The sequence below is a fragment of the Anser brachyrhynchus genome (genome assembly GCF_964034855.1).
Source record: "Anser brachyrhynchus genome assembly, chromosome: 7".
Lineage (NCBI taxonomy): Eukaryota > Metazoa > Chordata > Aves > Anseriformes > Anatidae > Anser > Anser brachyrhynchus.
The window spans coordinates 5,025,934-5,047,570 of record NC_137701.1 but is presented as its reverse complement, the minus strand read 5'-3'; the positions used below and the strand labels follow the sequence as shown (position 1 = coordinate 5,047,570).

Here is a 21,637-nt window from a genome sequence, read left to right as displayed (position 1 = left end):
TGCTGTTAGAAGTCCATGCACATGACCTTGAAAGGTGGGAGTAACCAAACTATGACAAAAAGTTACTTCATTATGATCCAAGTTTAACCCCCCCCCCCTTTTTTTATTAATAACTAAGTGAGATTAATAGTTTAGTAAAATATAAAGCATTTTAGATGTTTTGTAATTAGAGATGCTTACAAAGGAAATCTTAGTATCAATTTATAATGCAAAATTAGGATACCTCAAAGTAATTATTCTATTGCCTTAAGAAGACAACACATAACTCCTAAATTTAAAACTAAAACCTGTGTGTTAGCATTCCTTCCTGGTAAGGACCGGAGGGTTTGTAAAACTGTTCGGTACCTTGAAAACCTTACAATAAGAACCACGTGGAGCACGTTTTAAAAATGAATACAAGTAGAGGAAAGCAAACATTTGAATGATGGCTGATGTAATCCTGTAGTTGTTTGCAGGTAGGAAATGAGAGATTAAGTACATTTGAATGTTTGTCCAATGAAATTTAGGATATTTCAGGGTAATGTTAGGATATTTGACCCATGAAATTAACTCCATCACAGCCAGACCCAGTACACATCCCTTTTATTTTGTTGATCTTTGCAGCAAGTGGTGATAGCCATACTAGCATAACACTGGAAGAATGGCAAATTCCTCACTTTGATGTCTGTTGTTTCACTTCTTTTTCTGGAACATTACCATTTTTGCCTTGCATATTAGTTCATATGTTGTGATAGCTACCGTTTGACACCTACGCAGTTCTTAATGTACAGAGTGAGTTTTGCTGAACATGAATTATTTAGATATGCTAGTTGAGTCATGGTGTTTTGATGTTTAGATTTAAATATCTAGGATGTTGAAAATAAAAATGCGCGGTCAGCTAGTTTTTTCTTTTCCTCTGTATTCTTTTATAACCTTCTATCAAATGAAATTGTAAAGAGAAAACAACTACTCCTATGGTGCTAACTTTATGCGTCCTTTTACTTGTAAATTTTCATTTGTCATCTGAAAGCGGGGCAAGGATCATTTAGAAAAAATTGTTTCTTGCAATTTTCCAGAATCAAATAAAAATTCTGTTCCTAGACCTATGCTTTCTCTTTATCTGTACCTTCCTTACTGCTTTCAAATTTAAAAAGCACAGGCAGGTGGGATTTTAGGTTATATATGCACAACATTGGCGTGTGACTTGGAGAGACAAGAAATGTGTGTGATTCCTTGCTAATGCATTCACTATATGGAAAGGTCCTGTTTTTCCTAGCAGGATAGCATTGACTGAAGTACTTGCTCATTCAGCAGCACTGATTCCATCAGTTCTTCTGTACTTTTTGAGTGGAGCATACAGAGTATAAAGGATTATGGTGAAATTACAGTTGCCATGAATAATTCTTGTAAAAATGTATTTATGTAGATTGGGGGAGATTTTAATTGGCCAGTCTCAAAACGTTGGCTGGAAGGCAAAGAGAAAGAAGTGTGCTACAATTATTTTTTTAATTTATTTTTATTTATTTTTTATTTTTTTTAGGAAACAGATCACTCTTTCATGCTGCACCTGTCTAAGGTAAGATAGGGCTATTGAAGACTTGGGGTTGGGAGAAGAATATCAAACTTAATCCCAACTTGCTATCAGCTAGCACCAGCTCTACTCCTGTTCCCTTGCACCCAGGGAAGAGTTGGGTATTCAAGCTTTAACTTAAAATTAATTAGGAAAGTTTGAGGGCATTGCAGTTGGCTTTGATTATGATCAGCTGATGAAATTGTGTCCTAAAAGATTTTTAGAAACAAATTCTCTTTCTCTTTTAGCCTAAGCTTTTAAGACATTGGCATCTGACTTCCACTGACTAAGCAAAATTTTCAGGTATGAAACACAAAAGCCTCTTAGAGCAAAGAAAATCTGAAGAATCTGAATCTCTCTTCTTAATTCAGCTGATTTCTTACTTAACTGCACTTACCCCAAGGTAAGGCTCTGCTGTATAGCGTTCCGCTATGGGAAAGTAAAGGTCTGCCTGTCCAGATGACTGGCCAAACTATTGGTTAAACTTCACTCCTGCTTCTGCCAGAGCCCTTGCCCATGGATGGTGTGCCGATGAGCACACTGCCTGTGCCCTAGCTCCCTCGCCCACCACCTCAGAGACTTGTTTCTCATCTGCTGAGCACTTAACAGCAGTGGTGCTTAACAGCAGCCTCGTGTCAGTAGAGGCTGGTGAGCTGCCTTTGTGTTTGCGATCACTCTGATCTTTGGTACCGACCACAGGCTTTTTAGCATTAAGGGTGTCTGTGGCTTCCTCCCACATGCCTGGCATCTGAGTCTCTGGGCTTTGAGACTGAGCGGTGGAGTGTAAGCATGGCCGGAAGTTTGTGCCTTTTAGGCTGTTCATCCCTGGCCCCCGAGGGAAAGTGGGAGATTATGCTTTTTGCCACGTTAAATAGTGATTTTTACAGGCCTACCAGTATATTGATGCTGGATGGTCTCAGAGGTATCAGGTGCTGTTTCCCACTCTGTCTCTCATCACGTTCTGGTTTCCTCCAGTCCTCATTCCCTCCTGCTTTGATGGTCTCTACAGTGACAAAGGGAGGAGGGAATGTCTCGAGAGTAAAACACCAATTTTTTTCTTTCAGATTATTTTCTTCCATTATCTACCTCTGCATCCTGGCACCTTGGTTTCAGCTAAGTATATAGGAAATATTTTATTTCCCTTCTAGCTAAGAGCTGTTTTTAATAAGAGATGCTTTGTTCCCTTTCAGGCTAATTTGCTAGCTGTATCAGTATCACCAGTGCTTCCCAAAACTCTGACAAAAAGCAAAAGCAAAGCCTGAAACATGAAAAGCTTCTGTTGCTGTGTGTTCACTCTTATTGCTCTGTCTCTTCCTGTTAGAAGAGAAATCCACTTGAAGCAATGCTGTGATGAAGTCCCTGCTGCCTTGATTCACTGCACACAGTTTTCAAGGTTGCTTCTTGTAGCCTTAAAAAAGGAATCCATCAGAATATGAAATAGTAATTTCAAACCCAGGTGCCAAAAGGAGGGAACTCATTTATATTCAGATGCAGAGGAGCATTAAATAGCTGCAAATACCTTGGCTTTTACTTGCCTGTGTGCTGCCATAGCTATGGAAAGAGACCTTGGCATAAGTTTAACCATGAAGGATCCAATTGCAGGCGTTCAAAGCAATGCTGCCTGATCCAAAATCACCATAACCTATTAATTAAAATTTCATTTTTATTCATAAACTCCAAATGCTGTGGATGAGCTTTTAAGTGCAATGGAAGATCCTAATTGTTGATTGCATCCCAAACTTAATATTATACGAAGATTGTGAGCTATTGACGGCAGTTCCCTGAGTTTTCATTGACTGTTGTGGGAATAATGCAAAAAAAAAAAATTAAAAAATAAAATAAAAAATCAGCTATTTCTAATATAGGAAAAATTGGCTTTAAACAAACACCAGAAACTCGCTGTGACATAAATATATAACTTCCAAGCTCACAGTCTGCCCATTACTGGCACGAACACGTTCTCCCCGTTTCCCCTGTTTGAAAGCTTTTGCATTTAGGAAGTGGTGCTCTGTTGACATCGTGTGGTGTCTATCACATGCTGGGCTCCCAAGCACTGCGTGGTTCTGGGATGTGGTTCTTGACGCAGGGTAGACTAAAAATAGAAAAGAAAGGAGGACTGTGAGCTGTTAAATGTCAGTCTGTGAATGAAGAGGACCACATCCATCCATCTGGGTGGGATGGGGCAGGAGTGATGCCTCCTCTCACTGCCAGCACCCGCCCTGGGGATGCTGTGCGGGACCAGGTGACAGGCTACAGGGCACATAGCTGGGGGGGTCCAATCCCCTGCCCAAAGCACCAAAGAAAACCCAACTCAAGAGGAGAGCTAAAATTGCTTTGCAGGGTTCAGCTTCAGCCACGTCTTCAGGCTCTTCTGTAGAATCAGGGCAAGGAAACCCTTTCCAAAGAGAGCAGCGTGTCTTATTCAGCTGCCAGACCCCCGGCTGCCATGGGTGGGGACCTATGGCTTTCTTCAGTCAGGGTGGAAGAGCAAAGCCTTTGTAGATTTGCTCTATTTTTGTTTCTGTGCTATAGATGACTTGCACTGTGCTAATCCTGGCCTGTAGCATTAGTTGGAGGCTTCCCTTGGTGTGGCTTTCTCCTGTTGCTTGGTTTTGCACTGCCAGATGTTCCCTTCTCCCACATCACCCCAGTGTGTGAGACCTCTCTGACCATCTCTGCTAAGGCTCAGTGAATTTGTTTTGAAGTAGGGTATAAATAAATAAATAATAATTTTTTAAAAAAGATTTTTAAAAGGGAATGGAGCTAACCAGGAACAAAAATGAGGACCTTAAACTGCTCTCCCTGTTTCCCTAGGCACAGTGCCGCAGCCCTGTACCGGCTGCGCTTGGCAGGGCTTGTCACGGGGGGCGGCAGGGGGAGCGGTGTGAGGTGGCCAGAGGCAGCCTCTTGCTGGTCGGAGCAGAGCCATGCGGTGTCTCTGCAAAGGCATGGTTAAGAAATGGTAGCAAGCTCTGAGAAAAATGAGAAAGCCTGAGCAAGACAGGAGAGGAGAAATGCCAAAGCAAAAGCACAGCCTGAGCTGGAGGCCAGGAGCCATCTGGGCAGGGACCAGGAGCGGCCAGAGCAGCGGGTACAACCCTGACAAGACTGCAGCCTGTGGAGGAGCCCACGCTGGAGCAGTCAGGTGAGAAACGAGGAGCAGTGGCAGCAAAGGAGCCACCAGGTGCTGAGCACCACCTCCTGCTGAAGAGGGATGGAGGAAAGGGGGGGCACAGGTGAGACTAGAAAGGAGGCATGAGGTACAGGAGGAAATATAGGCCTCTTATACCCACTGCTTAGTGGTTGCTTCAGGAGCAGAGAAGAATTTAGCTGAAACTTGGGCTTTATAGAAACCACAGTTTTCTTTCTTCTGTTTTACTGGCACTCGGATGTGTGGCTGTAAACCAGAGAGCCAGGGTGGTGTCCCCTGTGTATGACCACTGAGGTCCACTGAATGCTGTCCTCGAGTGGTGGCAGACCTGCACCCCACGAGTGGGTGATACTGGACAGTGGCTTGTGGGTGTGATTTGCAGGGGATGAGGGATTTGTCAGCAACCACTGAACCAAAGTCACCTAACTATGTGCTTGAAAACCTGGACTCAAAGCCCAGAGCTTTGGTCAAAATGGTGGCTGTGCTACTCTTTCTGCTCCATTGCTTCACAGGTAGCTGAGGCAGATAGTGAAGTTCACAGTATAAACACTTGGGATTTAGAATTTTTAATTGCCTAGGGGATTTGGTCGCTGATTGTTTGTTTGTTTGTTTGCAAGGTGGCATGAAAGTCTCTGTGGCTTTGAGGCTACATTTTTTTTTCCTCATGTAAAAGTGATTTTACACAGAAGGCCTAATTTCCTCTTTTTTTTGGAGTGAATTGGTTACTAATGCTGTTGAAAAATAGTTCTCAGTATTGAAAAAGAAAAACAAAATGGACCCGAGCAAGTACATATGTACCCTGTACTTGCAGCTAATTCTTCCCTAAAGCTGCCTGTAACACTAAAGCAGAGGCCGCGGTCCCACCGCACGGTGTGTGTACACGGGGACATGTTGTGTCTCCTCAGCAGGGCGGCCGGGCCCTCCCCGCGCCGGGAGCAGGAGAGGCCTCATGGAGCTGCGAGCCCAGCTCAGGCGCAGGCCCGAACTGCACGTTGGGCCGCCCGGCCTGCTTGCTGTGCTCCTGGCAGGCCTCAAAGGCTTGGTGAGCTCTGTCAAAAGACACTGTGTACCAAAATCTCAGTTGTTTTAAGTTCAGAAAGAGAAATGTGCTGGAATTTAACCGGCTGTTCTTTGAGAGCACACAGGGCAGAACAAGAAGTAGAAACCTCCATAATGTCGCTCCCAAGTCTTCACAAAGCGCATCTCAGTATTTCCCTCTCCCCTGTGTTGACTGAATTGTTACGAAGCAATATTTGTGTGGGGTTTGGTTCGGGAGCTTTGTTAGCACCACAGCATATGTCCTAATGAATACGGCTTCGGTAGACTGTGGGGAAGCCAGGCTTGCAAGACAGAAGGTAGTGGAAGTGTAGATTGCTGTATGATCGCACCACATATGTGTGGATTATGAGAGAAAATAAAGGCGAATACAAAACTAATGACTGTGTGAAACCTTCATCCCCCTCCAGCTGATGATAAAATACTCGTTGGCTCTGCAGGGGCCTGAATCTCTCCATTCTCATGCAGGTTTCTACACAGACACCAAGCGGATCATTACAGTGTTTCCAGCTGGGATCATAATGTCATTTCCTCTGCTATTTGCTTGCATTCCTTTTTCATATCTTCCCATCCCCTTCTCAGATTTACTGAAGAACTGCTTTGTGAATTTGCACTCTACCTACCCAAACTTTCTGGTGAGAAGGTTTCCCTTGGTGGCCAGAGACTTCCATGGGCCAAATATAGAGCCAGTGCCTACAGCTGGAATGCAGCAGAGGAGCGAGCACCTCCTTTCCAGATCTGCAGATGTGATAGGCAGTGCAAACAGGCTGGCGAGGTTCCTCAGGCTGGCGCGGCTCCAGGCCAAGCATCTCATCCCCTATCTTTAGGGAACGTGACGTATAAATCACGGCAGCTCGACAATGCCTGGAATGTGCTACCAGCAATCCCCGGCTGCCCTCCTCTTCTGAGAGCACGGTGCCTCCTCTCCCAGCACTTTGGTGTAAATACGGAGCGTGGATGCATTGTTCGAGCTTTTGAGTTTTTGAGCCTGGTTTCTACGTGCGTTCTGACAATGGATGTGAAGATGGAAGCAAGAAGAAATGCGGGGAGCCAGCACGGTGCTGGCATGCTTTGAAAGCTGACTCCTTGGATCCAGATGTTCTAAATCACATGTGGAGAAGTGTTTGTGGTCAAATGCCGTTTGAAACTGATTGTTGATAGTCTCCTGAGACAGCTTGTGACAAATTGTATAATAAAAACGCTAAAAATAGCATAGTTATTCCCTGGAAAAGCAAAGTTCCCACAATTCAATGAGCTGGGAAAATTGTTGAACTTTCTTTGGACACAATGTGCTCATTTTTTTGTTCTTCAACCTTCCGTGGGTCTCTCTTCTTTTTTTCTTATGGTCTATACTTCTTATACCAGCTCCAAGAACCACGTTTCTGGCCTCAAACTGTAGGTGAACGCCCTAGTCATCGGTGTGAAAAACACTCTCCCCCACTTCTTGGGCCTAACAGTTTGTTCCCTGGTGCTGCTGACTGTTGTGAGTTTGTCTTGGTAGAAGAGATTTTCTTTTAACTGTGAGGAAAGCAAGCTCTCAAGACACATAGTGATAAAATCAAGACGGATTCAGTCTGTCTACTACTGGAGAAAATGTCCCCTTTACAAAAACTGCCCTCCTGTGTGCTTGTATTTTGTATTTCTCTCGTGTTGGAGTTAGCTACAGATTCTGTCTTACTCTGGCATGAAATTGCAGCTTCGCAGCTATGTACTTATTTAAAATGTTCTTGCTGGTAAATTTTGGAGAAAACCTTGGAAACAGGAGCTCAGCTGAAGTAGTGCATTGGGATAATCTTCTTGCAGGTGATGATTTCAACCCAAACTCAATATAGTGAATTGTCTTATCTGACCATTCTTTTTGGAGACTGGTGATACTTAAACTTTCAGCAGAGTTGGTGATTGAAGCCGCCAGCATTTTAACGCATGCCTTCAGTTGCAGTCCTGGTCCCGCACACCGAAGTCTCATCTGATTCTTTCTGCTGGATGCAAAACTCCACATACACATCAAAGCACGCACCGAAACCACTGTTGCTCCTCTGCGGCCAGGTAGGTCATCAGCTGATGTGCATTTTTGTGTTTTCACCCAGTGCTGCGGGGCTATGGAGCTTTGCTTGCTAAGCATCTGATGTGCAGCTGTTCCTTGCCCTGTAAAAATCTGAGGCACACAGCAAATTTAGGGGTAGAGTAAAACCAAAGAGATGGAGCAGAGTACAATAAAGAACATGGATATTTTGTAAGTGTTGCAGATGCAATTGAAAAGTCTCCGGTTTCACAATGAAATGAAGTTTGTGCTGAGTTGCAGGTTTGAAGTTTAGATCCCGCATGACGTCTTGAGAATAGCATTTGTAATAGATTCAGTCTGCTGACAGGCGGACTCCCCATCCCAAAACCACCATCACAGTTGTCTCCAGGCTCCTGCCAAGCACTGCCTGAAATAGCATCTAATAAACGATAGTGAACTGAAGTTTCTTTTTCTTCTGTGAAGATGAAATGAAGTACATGGTGGTGATGGGAATGGCTATGGTCGCCTCTTTGGATTTTCTCAAGGGAAAGGACAAGAAGCAGAGCAGCAGCAAACCCTGCCTCTCTTTTTGTATTCATGGCCCCAGCTTCCTTCCAGCTTCTGGAATGGGAGGAAGGCAAAGTACTGTCTCTCACTCGCAATAGGAATGATGTAAATAAATGTGTTTGTTTGTAGGTCTATAGTACGTCCAACTCTCCTATGGGTCCTTCCTCCAGCACTGCTCTGGACCCACTGGTAGTACATAAACAGGGCTCTCAATGTCAGAAAAGTTAATTGGCTGTATAGTGCACAGAGAACAAAATTGCTTTCCCCAAGATTCATTCATCAATTATGGTTTGCTCTGCATGGTGCAGTTTGAACCATTTTCTGGACATGGGAGAAGTGTGTCAGACAGAAAGAGAGGAAATTACTGTTATAATAAATGACCAGGTGCATATGTGCATGACGGTGTGTTTTAAGTGTTCCAAAGTAGGTATCCTATTAACAACCTAATGAACATGCAAATGCGGAGCCAAGGATTATCATTATATTCGAGACAGTAACGCACATTTTGTTTTTTGCTTGTAACTAATGAGAGCATTGTCTGGCATCCCCTGAGCAAGGTTGTTTGCACGTCTTCTGCGAGAAGGACGTAGCAGCCAGCCAGCAAGCTGTGCAAACCTCCTCTCTCCCCCTCGCAACCCCCTCTCTGCTGCCCAGCCTTGCCTTGTGCTTCTTGAGGAGTGTTTCGCCAGCCTCCAGGCAGAGCCGCTCAGCTGGGGGCGCCAGCGCTGGAGTTAAAGCTAAAGCCAAGTCAGCTGCAGTAAGCGCTCGAGCTGTATTTTTAATTAAGGTTTTAATGGAAATGGCGCGTTTGTCCCTCCCTGGAGAACGCGCAGAGAGGAGAGTGCTGTGCAGCGTGTTATGAAAGAAACAGCGTTGCCATTTGCACTTCAAGTGGGTCAATGTACATGGAGAATAGGCAAAGTGACCACGTGGAGGAGGAGACGTCAGGTATTTCTTAAGGGCTTGTCCGGCGTGCTCAGTTCACTCAGCTGCTATTTGCTTTAAAATTGTTCAGCAGGACTCGAGAGCTCCCTGCATCCTGTGGGATGTGGCCCCCTTGGAAAGACTCTCCTGCGAGGGTGCATGGGGATCTGCGAGCCTGTCCGCTCCCATGCTGACTCCAATGATGCTGTTATTGACCTTGTCTCATTATTGATGTTAAATTGGCTTGCTAAGTGGCATTTAATCACTTTCCTATGTGTTAGCAGGAATAGCTCATGTTGTAGAGCACTCTGTGACCTGTGCTGCCCTGGAACGCTTCTCTGATGCTAGGTAATACAGGAGGAAAACTGATCGCTGTGGTGTCCTGCTGTGGTGTCCGCTCTTTGTGCTGCTGCCTGCAAATTGCCTGCTCCCAGAGAAGGTCCTCTCCTGTGCCCAAGGCCTCGCTCACTGAACACATGCAATCTTCTGAGGCAGGGATGGTCAACAACAGCCACTGCACTCAGGACCTCTCCCAGCAGGCCTCCTGTGACATTGGGGATTATAGCTGCTCCTTGAATGCAAGGATCGGTAATGAACACTTGTCAGCTGGGGAAAGAAATAATGCAGTGTATTTTTTGTAGGGAACCTGTTGGTTGCTCCTGTGGCTGATGATAACGTGGGAAGGAAGGAGTGGTACAGAATCCCCCCCCTTATACAGCTCTTGGTACTCCATGAGAAATGCCTGACAACCACAGTCACCCCCCATGCTCTCTGTTTTGGGGTGCTTGTGTCATGTCACCACCTGTAAGAGAAGTCAGTAATAGCCAAAATGTAATTGCCAGATGCAGGCATTGCTTGCTGCCCCGTTTTCATGGATTTATTCCTACCTTTGCAGACAAAATCATTAAGTCTGTGTATCTCAGAGAAATATTAGCTGCCACCTGGTAGTTGGAGGTCTTCAGCCCAATGTCCTTGCTCAGGGAAGGACCAGAGAGCAGACCTGCTTGGGGCGTGCTTGCAAACCTCCAGGGACGGAGCTGGTACAGCTTCTGTGGGCAGCCTGTGTCCAGGCCACGTCCTGTCATATGGGTGCCCTCCTGGCTGTGTTACATGCGGTTAGGAAATTTGGATCCTTTATTCAGCGCTGGGACAGAGCCATCTGCTTTTGTAGCATATTCTCTCTTATTCATTCATGAGATAAAATGAGATTGATTTGGGAGCAGTTGCAGAGGGAATTCAAATGTCTTTCCGGGCCATCAGATATCGTTGAATTTGTTAGTGTTTCAGGACTGATCAGATCATGGCTCTGAAGTCTGGAGACCAGGGAAGTTTTACACCGTAATGTAAAACGAAATCCTCTTGGCTTGAGGTAAGCCACTTAGTCTGCTCACTGTAACACGGGGAGAATAATATTTACCACCTGGTGCTAGTGCGGGGATTAATGTTTGGTAGGTGCTGTGAAAATGAAAATATATGATTCATGGAAAACCTCTTGTCTGCAAGGAAAGTTAGGCACATGGGGAGTCTCTGGCTCCTGTCCTTTGGTGTGAGCCTCATTGTTTTGTTATTATTATGCTTAATATAATCAAGTGGATCAAGATATGAAAGCGGTGGTTTCCTTTCCACTCTTCCAACAGGCAAGCAAGTGTAGAGACCCACATGGGGTACGAAAAGCAAAGAAATGAGTTCTTAAAGTGAAGATGGCTGACGATGCACGCACAGGCATGGGGACCCATCGCTTAGGGCAGCGTGGGGTTTGAAAAGAAAGACGAGGACACAAGGTAGCCAAATAAAAGGCTGCAAGGACTAAAGGCTGTAATTATGGGAAGGTTAATGTATGCAAGCAGAGCAAGGTATATTTATTTGCTAAATTGCCTATTGAAAGCTTTGCCTTTGAACAAGGCAGGGTCACCCCGGTACGTCTCGCACCACGCCTGCCTGCGCTGGCCGGGCCGAGGACAGCTGAAGCGGGTCACCAGCTGCAGGCCGGGCAGCCCAGCGCTGCTGTGGCAGAAATGTACGGCCCCGGGAGCTAACGCATGAAGACGTGAGGTGTTTGATTGCCCAGCAGTGTTTTCCCACAGTTCATGAATATGCTTATCTCTGGAGTTTTGTAACGTATAGGCTTTAAAGCAGCTGAGTCCTAAAGCTTATCAGATGCATCAGCTAGGGCCTAAAATCCTGAAAGCAAATTTTGCTTGGCTGAAAAGGGATATTTAATGGCAATGTGCAGTGAAATTGTCTCCGCTCCTTTCATTTGTGTGAGATAAAGGCTCTTTCAGGCAAGGTGCTGCTGAACTTAAACCACAGAGTGCAGGGAGAAAAGCCCTGCTAAATGCCTGGGTGATGTCTTTGAAATGATGAACGCCATTCTCCGATTAAATGGGGTAAGATTGCTTCAGGATGCGTGAGAGTCACTCCAAATGATTTCAAGACACAGGTATAACAACCTGAAAGACAGAGTGGTGACAGCAGCGACGGGGTGATGGCACGGGACCATCCAGTCCCAGCAGATGCAATTGTTCAGGAGAATGTGGTGTGAGGGGGGGGATTAATAGTGTCTGGGATTTAGAACAACTCATTTTGTATTAGCTTCTTTTTTGACGAAGGAAAATTAGCAGAAAGCAAAAGGAGAGGCCACACAATCCCACCAGGGCTGGCAGAGCTCAGAGGAGAACCCTTGAGCACAACCTGAGTGTGCTTTGGAGCGAGGAAGGCTCCTCTGTGAAGTGTGGATCTTGAATGTTTCGAGGTGTGTGGCTGAAGATCTCTGAGCCCACCTTGTGGAAACACGTGAAAGCCCTTGAGATGTCTCATGCCTAGAGACGTTATTTGTTGTTTATAAATGCAAGTTTTATAGCCTAAAGCAAATCAGCAAAAACTCTTATTTATGATTCTGTGTTGCTAAAGAGGCTTTCATGCTCATAGATTACCTACCTATACCCTCCTTACTCACGCTTGGGATTCACCAGCGCTACACACAAAACTGATTTTTGGCAGGCAGGGGCAGTGCTCTCACACTGACATAAAGTATTTGTTCCTGACCAGCTGGAAGGACTTCTGCCAAAACACAGGGCATCTATTGGTTTTAATCTCAATTTGAATATGTATTGCATTGCCATGTTTTCTCAAGTCCTGTGACTTCCCCTAATAAAAGGCTGACGGTCTCAAAGGCTGTGAGAGCAAAGTCAGGCTTACTCTTAACCATCTGGCAATAGCCAGACATGATGAAAATTATTGCTCGGTCTAGAAAGCAAGCGATTATTTTGGTTTTTAATGACAACTGTGGATTCCAAGTTTGAACACCACAAACAGGAGCCCGTTGAACTGATCCATATCCTCTACTGACACGCGGCGTTTTTTCAGATGGGAGTATTTTCCTTTTTAAAGAATTACAAATTCCTGCAGCTGGTGACTGAACTGGAACAAAGCCAGCAGCCTCCAAGGTGCTTCCGCCGATGCAGAAGCCTTTTTAGCTCTCACCTTCAGATCACTGTACAAACAGTATCTGGGTGATGCTCAGGACCGCAGGCAATACCTGTTTCCATCCTTGCAAGTCCAAAGGGTGCCACCAGGAGGGAGAGACGTACAAAGCCTGAGACTAACTGAGTCAAATGCCAGTGTGAGCACAGGATCCTCTCCGGCTTCATACGTGGCAGCCCTTCCTCTGGAAATACATTCTCAGCCCTTTGTTTAACGCCTGCCGCCAGCCCACCCGGCCACCTTCTCCAAGACATTGCAGTCCGTAGAAGAGCCCGACATCACACGTGGCCGCTGTGACCTCACAGCGTGAAGGACGCTCCGTTCTATTGGTGTTACACACCCCTTCCCCTGCGGCTTACCCAGTTATGCACAATGCCAGGCCCGTTCCCCTCTCTGCAGGAGGAGGATGGGGGAGCAGAGCAGGGGCTGGGAGGCACAGGGCTTGTGGGGAGACCCGGTGGGGTGGGTGCTGCTGCCCCGCTCGGTGGGCTGTGGGCCAGTGGCTGCTCGGGAGGAGGTTGTAGGTCGCCTGGAGGTAAGCGAGAGGTGGAGCAAGGCAGGTGGTGGAGGTGAGCAATGCCTGGATATCCTGCTTTGTGGTACTGGGGGGTTTCCCCAAGGAAGGCAGGGTTTTGGGGGAAGGTGAAGCTGGCTGGCTGGTTGGAGGGCTAGTGGGAAAAGGAGACTTGAGCCTTGCTGAAAATCTGGCCACCCTGAAATCATTCTCCTTGCTTCCCACACCCTTTCAACTTCTCTGTTCTTTTCCATCCCTAGCGGCCCCCTGATCCTTCCTAAGCCTGTTTCCCCAGCCACAGATGGCCCCAGGACACCCTTCCTATCCCTTTCTCTGTCTGCTTTGGACTCTGCTGCTATGAAGATTTATTTTGCAGCTGCAAGGCTTGAGAGCAAAGTAAATCTTCATTCTGGGGGTGGCAAAATTTGCTGTAGCCCATGTGCTGAAAAGCCTTGGGCTGGCTCTGCTGCCACATCTTGTTCTACTTAAACTGCTGCTTTTAATAGACCCAAAATGTTTGTGTTACAAAAGATGTTTCCTTCTCCTCCAGCAGAGCCATGTGGGCTTGTCTGTTCATTTCAGACGTACCCTTGCTGGGGGAGCCGCTGCCAAGGCTGCGTTGCGTTAGCTCACGGGGCACTAATGACACCAGGATTAGCAGACCACCCAGCTGGAAATTTTCTCTTGGACTTTGGTTTCTGTTGAAGCTTGGTTGGAACTTGTTTCAAGGGCATTTGAAACTTCTCATGAAAGCACATTTCAGATGCCAGCTCCAACCTTTAAATACCTAGCTGAAAGTAGGGCTTGACAGCTGGCATACGACGTGGATTTGGGGGGTTGCAGAGTAATCGATACCTTTGTGTGGGAGCAGGGAAGCTGGTGATAGCAAAGCAGTGCTCCTTTACCTTACATCTTTACTTCTTTCCCTTTTCAGTGTTCTTCTCGGCCAGTGGCATTTCTTTCTCACCAGGTATCTCTTGGCAGAGATTTCAGATGCTGGCAAGAATCAATATCTGCAAGATCTGGTTGAAGTTAAGGCACGGATCTCGAAGCCACACTAAAAGTTTTGGCTCTGTAATGCTTTTGGGTTGCCTGCAAAGATTCTGCTGTGAATCTGTGTTTTTTAATATCCCTGTGAGATCTAAAGGGCGGTATATAAAGAATAGGACATTGTCTCTGCAGTAGTGATTTATGGGACCACCACTTCTCCCCCACCTCATCTCAAGCACATTCTGGTGGCAAACAAGGCTGGCTCAGTGGGAGAGCTCGGACCTGGTCCCCCCAGGTGTTCAGGTAGCCACGTCTGGGGTGAGCAGCCTCATGGTTTGCTCTTAGCCCTTGCCCAACATGGTCAGCGTGGCTTGAAGCCTAACTTGCAGTGGACTCATTTGCCTTGTTTGTGAAAGGGTACGACTGCCTTCTTGAAACCACCGCCTTCTTGATACCACCACCTTCTTAACCACCACGCGGCCTTGCCAATGCTTCAAGTTCAGTCACACCCACAGCCCGCAGCTCGAAATGATCAATTAACTCCTAACGTGCTTTTCCTCTACAGTAATGATTGCACCAAAATGTGACCGCCCTCCCAGGGTCTCCGGGGAGGACCTCCTCCTTCAGATGTCCCCCTTCAGCCAGCTGTTCTTGGCCACCTGCCCCACGCCGGGCCGCGAGGCCGGGCTGAAGCGCAGCAGCTGGCCGATGAGGGCTCGGCAGGGCTCCGGCAGCGGGGGCAGCCCCTCCGGGTACAGCACCCCCTTCTTCTGCTGCTGGGGCATGCTGCGGATGCGGGTGTCGTTGAAGGGCATGTAGCCGGTCACCATCACGAAGAGCATCACCCCCAGGCTCCACATGTCGTACTTCTTGGCGTCGTAGGGGATGCCCAGCAGCACCTCGGGGGAAGCATAGGCTGCTGACCCGCAGAAGGTGGTGCTCAGGTCCGGATAGCTGTTGGCCTCCTTGCTGAACCCAAAGTCGGTGAGCTTGGCCCGGCGGCCGTCCGCGGTGAGCAGCACGTTCTCGCACTTGAGGTCCCGGTGCACCAGGTTGCGGTCGTGCAGGTAGCGCACGGCCCCCACAACCTGCGCAAAGATGTCCCGGGCCTCGGGGACGCAGGGCAGCTTGCCCAGCTGCTGCACCAGCTGCAGCAGGTCGGTGGCCGCTGCTTCCATCACGATGTAGAGCTTCCCGTTGCACACCTCGATGAACTCGAAGATGCGCACGATGTTGGGGTGCCGGATCTTGCGCAGGATGGAGAGCTCCCGGGGCAGAAACTTGTACACGAAGGCTGGGGGGGCTCGTCGCCGGTCCACCACCTTGACGGCTAAGGGGACCTTGTATTTGCTGGAGGTGACCGCTTTCACTTTGGAGAAGCTGCCCTCCCCTAAGGTCTGGCCCAGCTTGTAGCCCAGCTCACAGAGCAGCTTCTCACCTGCGTCCGTTTTTGGCATGTTGAGCGATCCTGATGGGCTTTACCAAAGCAGGTGTTCTGCTCCAGGGCTTGAAAACTTCAACACATGGTGCGTGGCAGTTGGTGACCTTCACTCTCCCCCCATGGTCCCACAGGTGCCACTGTGGGCTTCAGGGCTCACCCGGGCATTGTGATGAGGTGGAGAACTGTGGGGCAGTGCCTTTGTGAGACGTCAGGGGTGTCCGGTGCTTCCCACCATTTCTGGGTATCCTGGGCATGCCCATACACACACGGGGAGAACTCTCACTGCTGAATATATATTATTTTTTATATTATATTTATTTATATATGTATTTTTTAAACCATTTTTTGCTTCATTTGCATTTTCAAGATAGAGAATTGTCTGATGATGAGTTTAAATGTGCGTGTTCTGGGGTGAACAATCACCGTGGGGACCCTTTTCTGCAGGATACTGGTTATATTAACAGCAGAACTGCACGGAGTGGCACAGGAGAGTAATTTCTACTGTGTCTAATTTCAAGCCACCTCGGCTGGCTGTAAATATGTAGGTTTTGATTATGATGGTGCAGGAAGCAATTTTTCTAGATGGGCTTTCTCGCTTTGTGTGGTGCGGGTGGGGAGCTTTATCTTTCAGAAGAAGCAGCTTTTCAGCTTCTTGAACCTGGATTTGTACTACCTCTATTTTTTATCAAAATTGATGGAAATGATAAAAAAAAGGCATTCTCTTGCTGCGTGCTGGGGTTCAGACCAGGAGTGGCTCCTTCCTCTGCATGCTGCGTCCCTGGCTCTCAAGAGCAGTTGTTTCTGGTTTGTGCTACTCGAGGACCTTCGCCTCCCCGTGGAGCATGCGTTTCCTTTCTAAATATAAAAAGTATAAGAAGGAGCCTAGGACCACAAAATGTCCACGTTCCTGAATGCTATTTTTAAGTTTTGAATATATATTTTGCTGAGCAAATTGTTTCTAACGAGGGGTGAGGCTCAACCAAAGGCTGAGAAAATGTCTCTCGTGAGTCCGTCTTGTCAGCCTTTTGAAGTCACTTGGAGAAGTTAACTTAATGGAACCGTGCACACGCAGCTCCATACGTGCTGTGGGGCTGCTTTGCCCTGGCTCCCAAGGGCAGCAATCACGATGCCAAGTGTTATCTGCTGTAGAAGCTGTGGGCCAAAACCACACCGCTTGCCCGCTGTGGATGCTATTTCTGCAGGCAAGTTGGAAGTGCAGCAATTCCCTGTTCCTGTGCAGAGGCTGCCCCGCTGACCACTGAGCAATGTCCTTGGTCCATCCTGAAGTTCCTTGGCACTCCTGAAGAGGACAGAAGCCCCATCAGATTGCAAGGACATTGGGATGGAGCTTGGGTGGAGGATGCCCTGCACGCATGCGGAGGTGCTCAAAGCAATCTGGCCAAGGGTCTTTTTCTGCTTAGGCCATTAAATAGCTGCACAGGAATTTCTTCCTTCTGAGCGGTGGATTCCTGGCACCTCTGTCTGGTCTGTGAGTCATAACCACAGGGACTTCAGCAGAGGTTTGAGCTGTGCTTTTCAGAGGAGTTGGGAGCTTTTGGGTCACTAAATATAACTGAATGAATGAAATTGAATATTTTTATAAGGGAAAATGCTTACACCAGGCTTTCTTTCCCTTCTTACTACCAGAAAATCTCAGGAAAATTCAGCTGCCCATGATCTGATGGACAGGAGGATGTATGTGTAGCTACAGGGGTTTGGCTGATGCTTGATGTAGCTCCTGAAACAGGAGATGGAAATCAAGTCATGTGCGTGTTCCCAAAGCTTGTAGATAAAATCCTTGTTTATGGAAAACCTCTTTGAAGCCTCCTGTAATAACAGGCGATGTTGTCTAAAGTGGGGTGGAAAAACTGAAGCGGCAACGAGTGATGCTGAAATGGTAAGGGGTAATTTTATGGGATCGCACACTGCTAATAACTCTCCATCTGCTCGGGGGAGCTTGTAGGTTTTGGGAGGTTTTCAGCAAGCTTGGCTGAGGGAGACAAATACAGACTCAGAAATGATTCAATGAGTCCTCCCCTAACAAGGGGACGGGAGAGCGAGCCCAGGTGGAAATGGGGAAGCAGCAAATATTGCAGCAAATGCTCCCCCTCCTGTACGCTGCGGGCAAAGCCGAGAGGAGCTGGGTTGGTTTGCAGCGATGCAGACATCACTGCCCATCTTTCTCAGCCTGCTCCGCAGCTCACAGCACGGCAGGTGGCTTTTGGGAAGGAGCTCCAGAGAAAGGCAGCCCGAGGAACGAACGAGGGATTTCGGGTTTGCAGGATGCTGTCGGGCAGAGGAGGAGGAAAGATATCTGGGCTTATTGTTCTGTGCTGTGCGTAGGTTACTGGGAAATGGATTTTTGCCTTGTTAGCTGTTGGCTCAACATTTATTGGTATAAAAATATAAAAACCTGTTTTGCTTCCAATCCCTCCACAGCAGGTCCTGCTGCCCGTGGTATCTGGGTCACACTGATGCATTTCAGATGGGCGCTCTACTAACATACAAGAGGAAGCTGAGCCTCTGAGCTTTCTTATACGCTTATTTTCAGGAAGATTTCTGAGTTAACCTTGCGTGGGTCCCGAGCGCTCCACAGTTACGCAGCGTGGAGCACCTAGCCTCGGAGGTCTCCAACCTTCTGCCCCAGACCACGTTCCCGCTCCCCTGCGATCTCATTGCCCTTGCAGCCTCCGGGCCTGTGGCCTGACCCAGCCGGGTACAACTAGCTGCAGGGAGTCCCGCCGGCGCGGGCAGGGGACGGGCAGAGCTGCCACGTGTGCTCAGACCTGCTGACGGGCTGACATCTCTGGGCAGGGATTTCTCGTGTGAATGAGCGCAGCTGAGCGTAGCGCGGGTCCTGCCGGCACAAGCGTACCAAAATATGACCCCTGTTAATGCGGATGGCCTAGAAGCCAAAACAAACTACAGTTTCATACCTTACACCACGAGGCTGAGTTACAAAGTGTGGAACAACCCTGGCACTTACATGGAGCCCCTGAGATTTCTTTAAATACCTCTGTTTCCATACAAGTAAAGATATTTTGTCCAGGGGCTCTTTAAATACTAGCTTTACTTGTTTTAATCTCTGATTTATACATATATATTATTTTTTAGATATAGTTGTTTTATATTCGCAGAGAGTACTTAGCATGACAAGCAACCTGCTTTTTTTTTCCTCCACCTGAATGTTGTGGGGAATTTTGTTCAGGTGCTGCAGGCTGGTGCAAATGTTGCAGGTACCTTGGAGTTGTATCACAACCTCTAGGTATTAGCACCAGAGGGAACAAACAAAGGTGAGGCTGTCTTGTAACAGGTGGGACATAACCAGTAAAGAACATTATTCTGTTGGCAGGTGCTCTCACTTTGCTGCTGATGTTATTTGCCCCTCGCTTGCCAAGCTCTATTTAGTGACCTATTTAAAGGTAGTTGAGGTCTGGCCTCTTTGATGTCTGAGCAGTAGGAAAAATGGGGCAGATCCCATGAAAAGCATACTGGACACAAGCTGACTTGGGAGCTGGAGTACTGTTGCTGCCCTCAATCCTTTCCTGCAAAATCAAACTGTCTGTGGGGTTATTTTAGGCGCTGCTATTAAACCGACCTGGAAAATCGAAGGAACAGAAGCAAAAGCAGCTAAGTGCAAAGCCTCACCTCCGAGTGCTTTGTGAAAGCTGTGTGTGTGCACGTACAGCTGCAGCCTGGATTTGCCATGGTCTCACAGCTCCTTACCAGCAGCAACAGCAGCGTTAGCAATGGAGAAAACAACATTGTAGGTAGAATGCTGTGCTTGGTAACGTGCTGCTTTTTCTTTCTTTCCTCTGATTTTGGGATTTGGTGTTTGCTTAAAATACTCTGGCTACGATTCTTCCCCCCGCTTAGTAGATAAGGAGATCTGGTGTTCAGCAGCTAATGTGATCCCCACATCTGTTTGCCATCAGATCTTGCCTATATTGTGTTAAAACACAGTAAATTTGTGAGGCTGGTTGCAAGGACTGATAAGAGGTTTCTTAAAAATTCAGCAGAATGAGATGAATGCCAAACAGAAAACTCTATGGACGTTCATTTGGTTAACCAAGGTTGTTTAGACACCAAAGGGAACCCAGAGCCTGGCGCTCCCTGGGTGCCAGAAACATTTCTTCATGCCAATAAGCTTTTAAACTGTGTGGGGGATATGAATTAGGATGCAAGCAGTCAGAAGGAACTGACGTGTGGCAATGGGCCACAGCACCACCCCTTGGGCAGCTTGTGAGTGCCAGATGAGGTGAAGGATGAGAAGGGATAATGGGCTGGTCTGCAAACATGCTCTTGCAGCTGGCATTGCTGGGCTTCACCAGCCAAGAGTCTCACGCCTGAAGGCAATCAGTGAGGTTGGAGTAGGAGACAAAAGGGATGGTGCAGGCTGGTTGCTTGGGGGTAAGGGGTTTTCCTTTGGCAGGGCTGCACCAAAATCCCTTTTGGAAAGAGGGAGGAAGATTGAGATCTTATGCGTTTGTCCATATGGTGAGTGGAAAGTCATGTATGGCTCATCGGAGCTAGAGAAAGCTAGCTGCATAGGGAAGCAAGCTTTTCCTCTTCAGTATGGAAAGCCTGGCTGGAGGCATCACTCCTCACGTGCCTTTGTTCAGGAGGCTGCTGCCCACCACCTCTGTCCTCGGCCTGTGCTGTGGGCCTTCCAGTGACCCTTTCCCCAGCTGGGCTGGGGGCTCTTGGCAGAGCCTGAGGAGGTTTGTGATGGAGGTAGCCTGATGCCCCCTGCCCCTGGGTAACTTTGTTTTGAGGATGAGGAGGATGGTATACAATAAGCAGTGGGAGGGGATGGGGAACCAGGGGAAAGATGTGCCCCTGATAATGATGTTGATTGAGGTGTTGGTAGACTTCTGAGGTAGCAGTGTCGTTAAACATGGCCCCTTCTGGTCCTGCAGTCGCTTAAACAGCATCTTTAATGCACCCCCACGTGGGTATCTGACATGAAATTGCACTGTCAGGGTCTACCTTTGCAACCATCATTGTCTCCTAGTGTGTTTATTTTGTCCCCTGATATGATTAAAGCGCTGCTATAGTTATTTTGTGTGCTGCTTCAAATGTGCATCTCAGAATACATTTCACAGCAAAATAATGCATTACGGTGGGGAGAATAGTTGAGCAAAATCATGCCTACTAAGTAAGCTAATAAAGACCATTAATAAGTCCGGATGTAATCAGAGGCGCATGGGATGTGAGACTTGAAGTGAAGAGCCCCAAAACTGCTGGACACAGCTGAACACAGCAAGTACCTCTTGGGTCGGTGGAAATGACGTTGGAGCTGTGTGGTGATGGGGTCAGGAGAAAAGTTTGGAAATCAGAAGCTTTTCTTACTGCATCAAGTTATGACAGTTAAAGCCAAATACAATTAAGTTAGAAAAGCAGGTAAGTGTTTTGTGGTTTAACTATCCCAAATGAATGCCACTTAAATTTTTTCCTCACGCTGATTTACTTACCTGTCTGTGTAGAACCTCATCAGAGAGCATTATGTATTCAGAAAGAGGTTTAGTTGTCTGGCACATTGTAATTAATTTTTGTCCAATTAAGGACTGCAGAACTTGGCCTGTAATTAGGACACGACAGTCTGTGGTACACAGAGTTGGAAAGTTGCTGGTGAAGGGCTCTGGCTATGAAGCTATGTTACAATGGTATGGAAGTTGTCAGAGGCTGCTCTCATGAGTTGCTCTGAAGTCATGTCCTCAAACGCTTCCTGAAGGTGCTTGAATAATCAGCCCAGTGAGATGGGGCTGGTTACTGGGCAGCGAGGACAGATCTGGTCTCACGAGTAGCAGAGCGTGTCTTTATGCAGAAGACCTTGCATTGTATTCGCTGCTTTGTTTCTTGGAAAACTGAGCTGCTGGCTTGCTTGTGAGTTTCCCTAAAAAGATTCCTAAAATAAATCCATGGAAAGCAGGAATGAGGCGTTCTCCTTGCTTTACAGG

General features: G+C 47.3%; 1 protein-coding gene across 1 annotated transcript; it reads right to left on the bottom strand.

Annotated features, from left to right (window-relative positions):
- Positions 1–866: 866 nt before the first annotated feature.
- TSSK6 (testis specific serine kinase 6) lies at positions 867–21,074 on the bottom strand. Its single transcript, XM_080598879.1, has one exon. The coding sequence runs from the start codon at positions 15,691–15,693 to the stop codon at positions 14,860–14,862; it is 834 nt and encodes a 277-aa protein (XP_080455005.1). The 5' UTR covers positions 15,694–21,074; the 3' UTR covers positions 867–14,859.
- Positions 21,075–21,637: the final 563 nt, after the last annotated feature.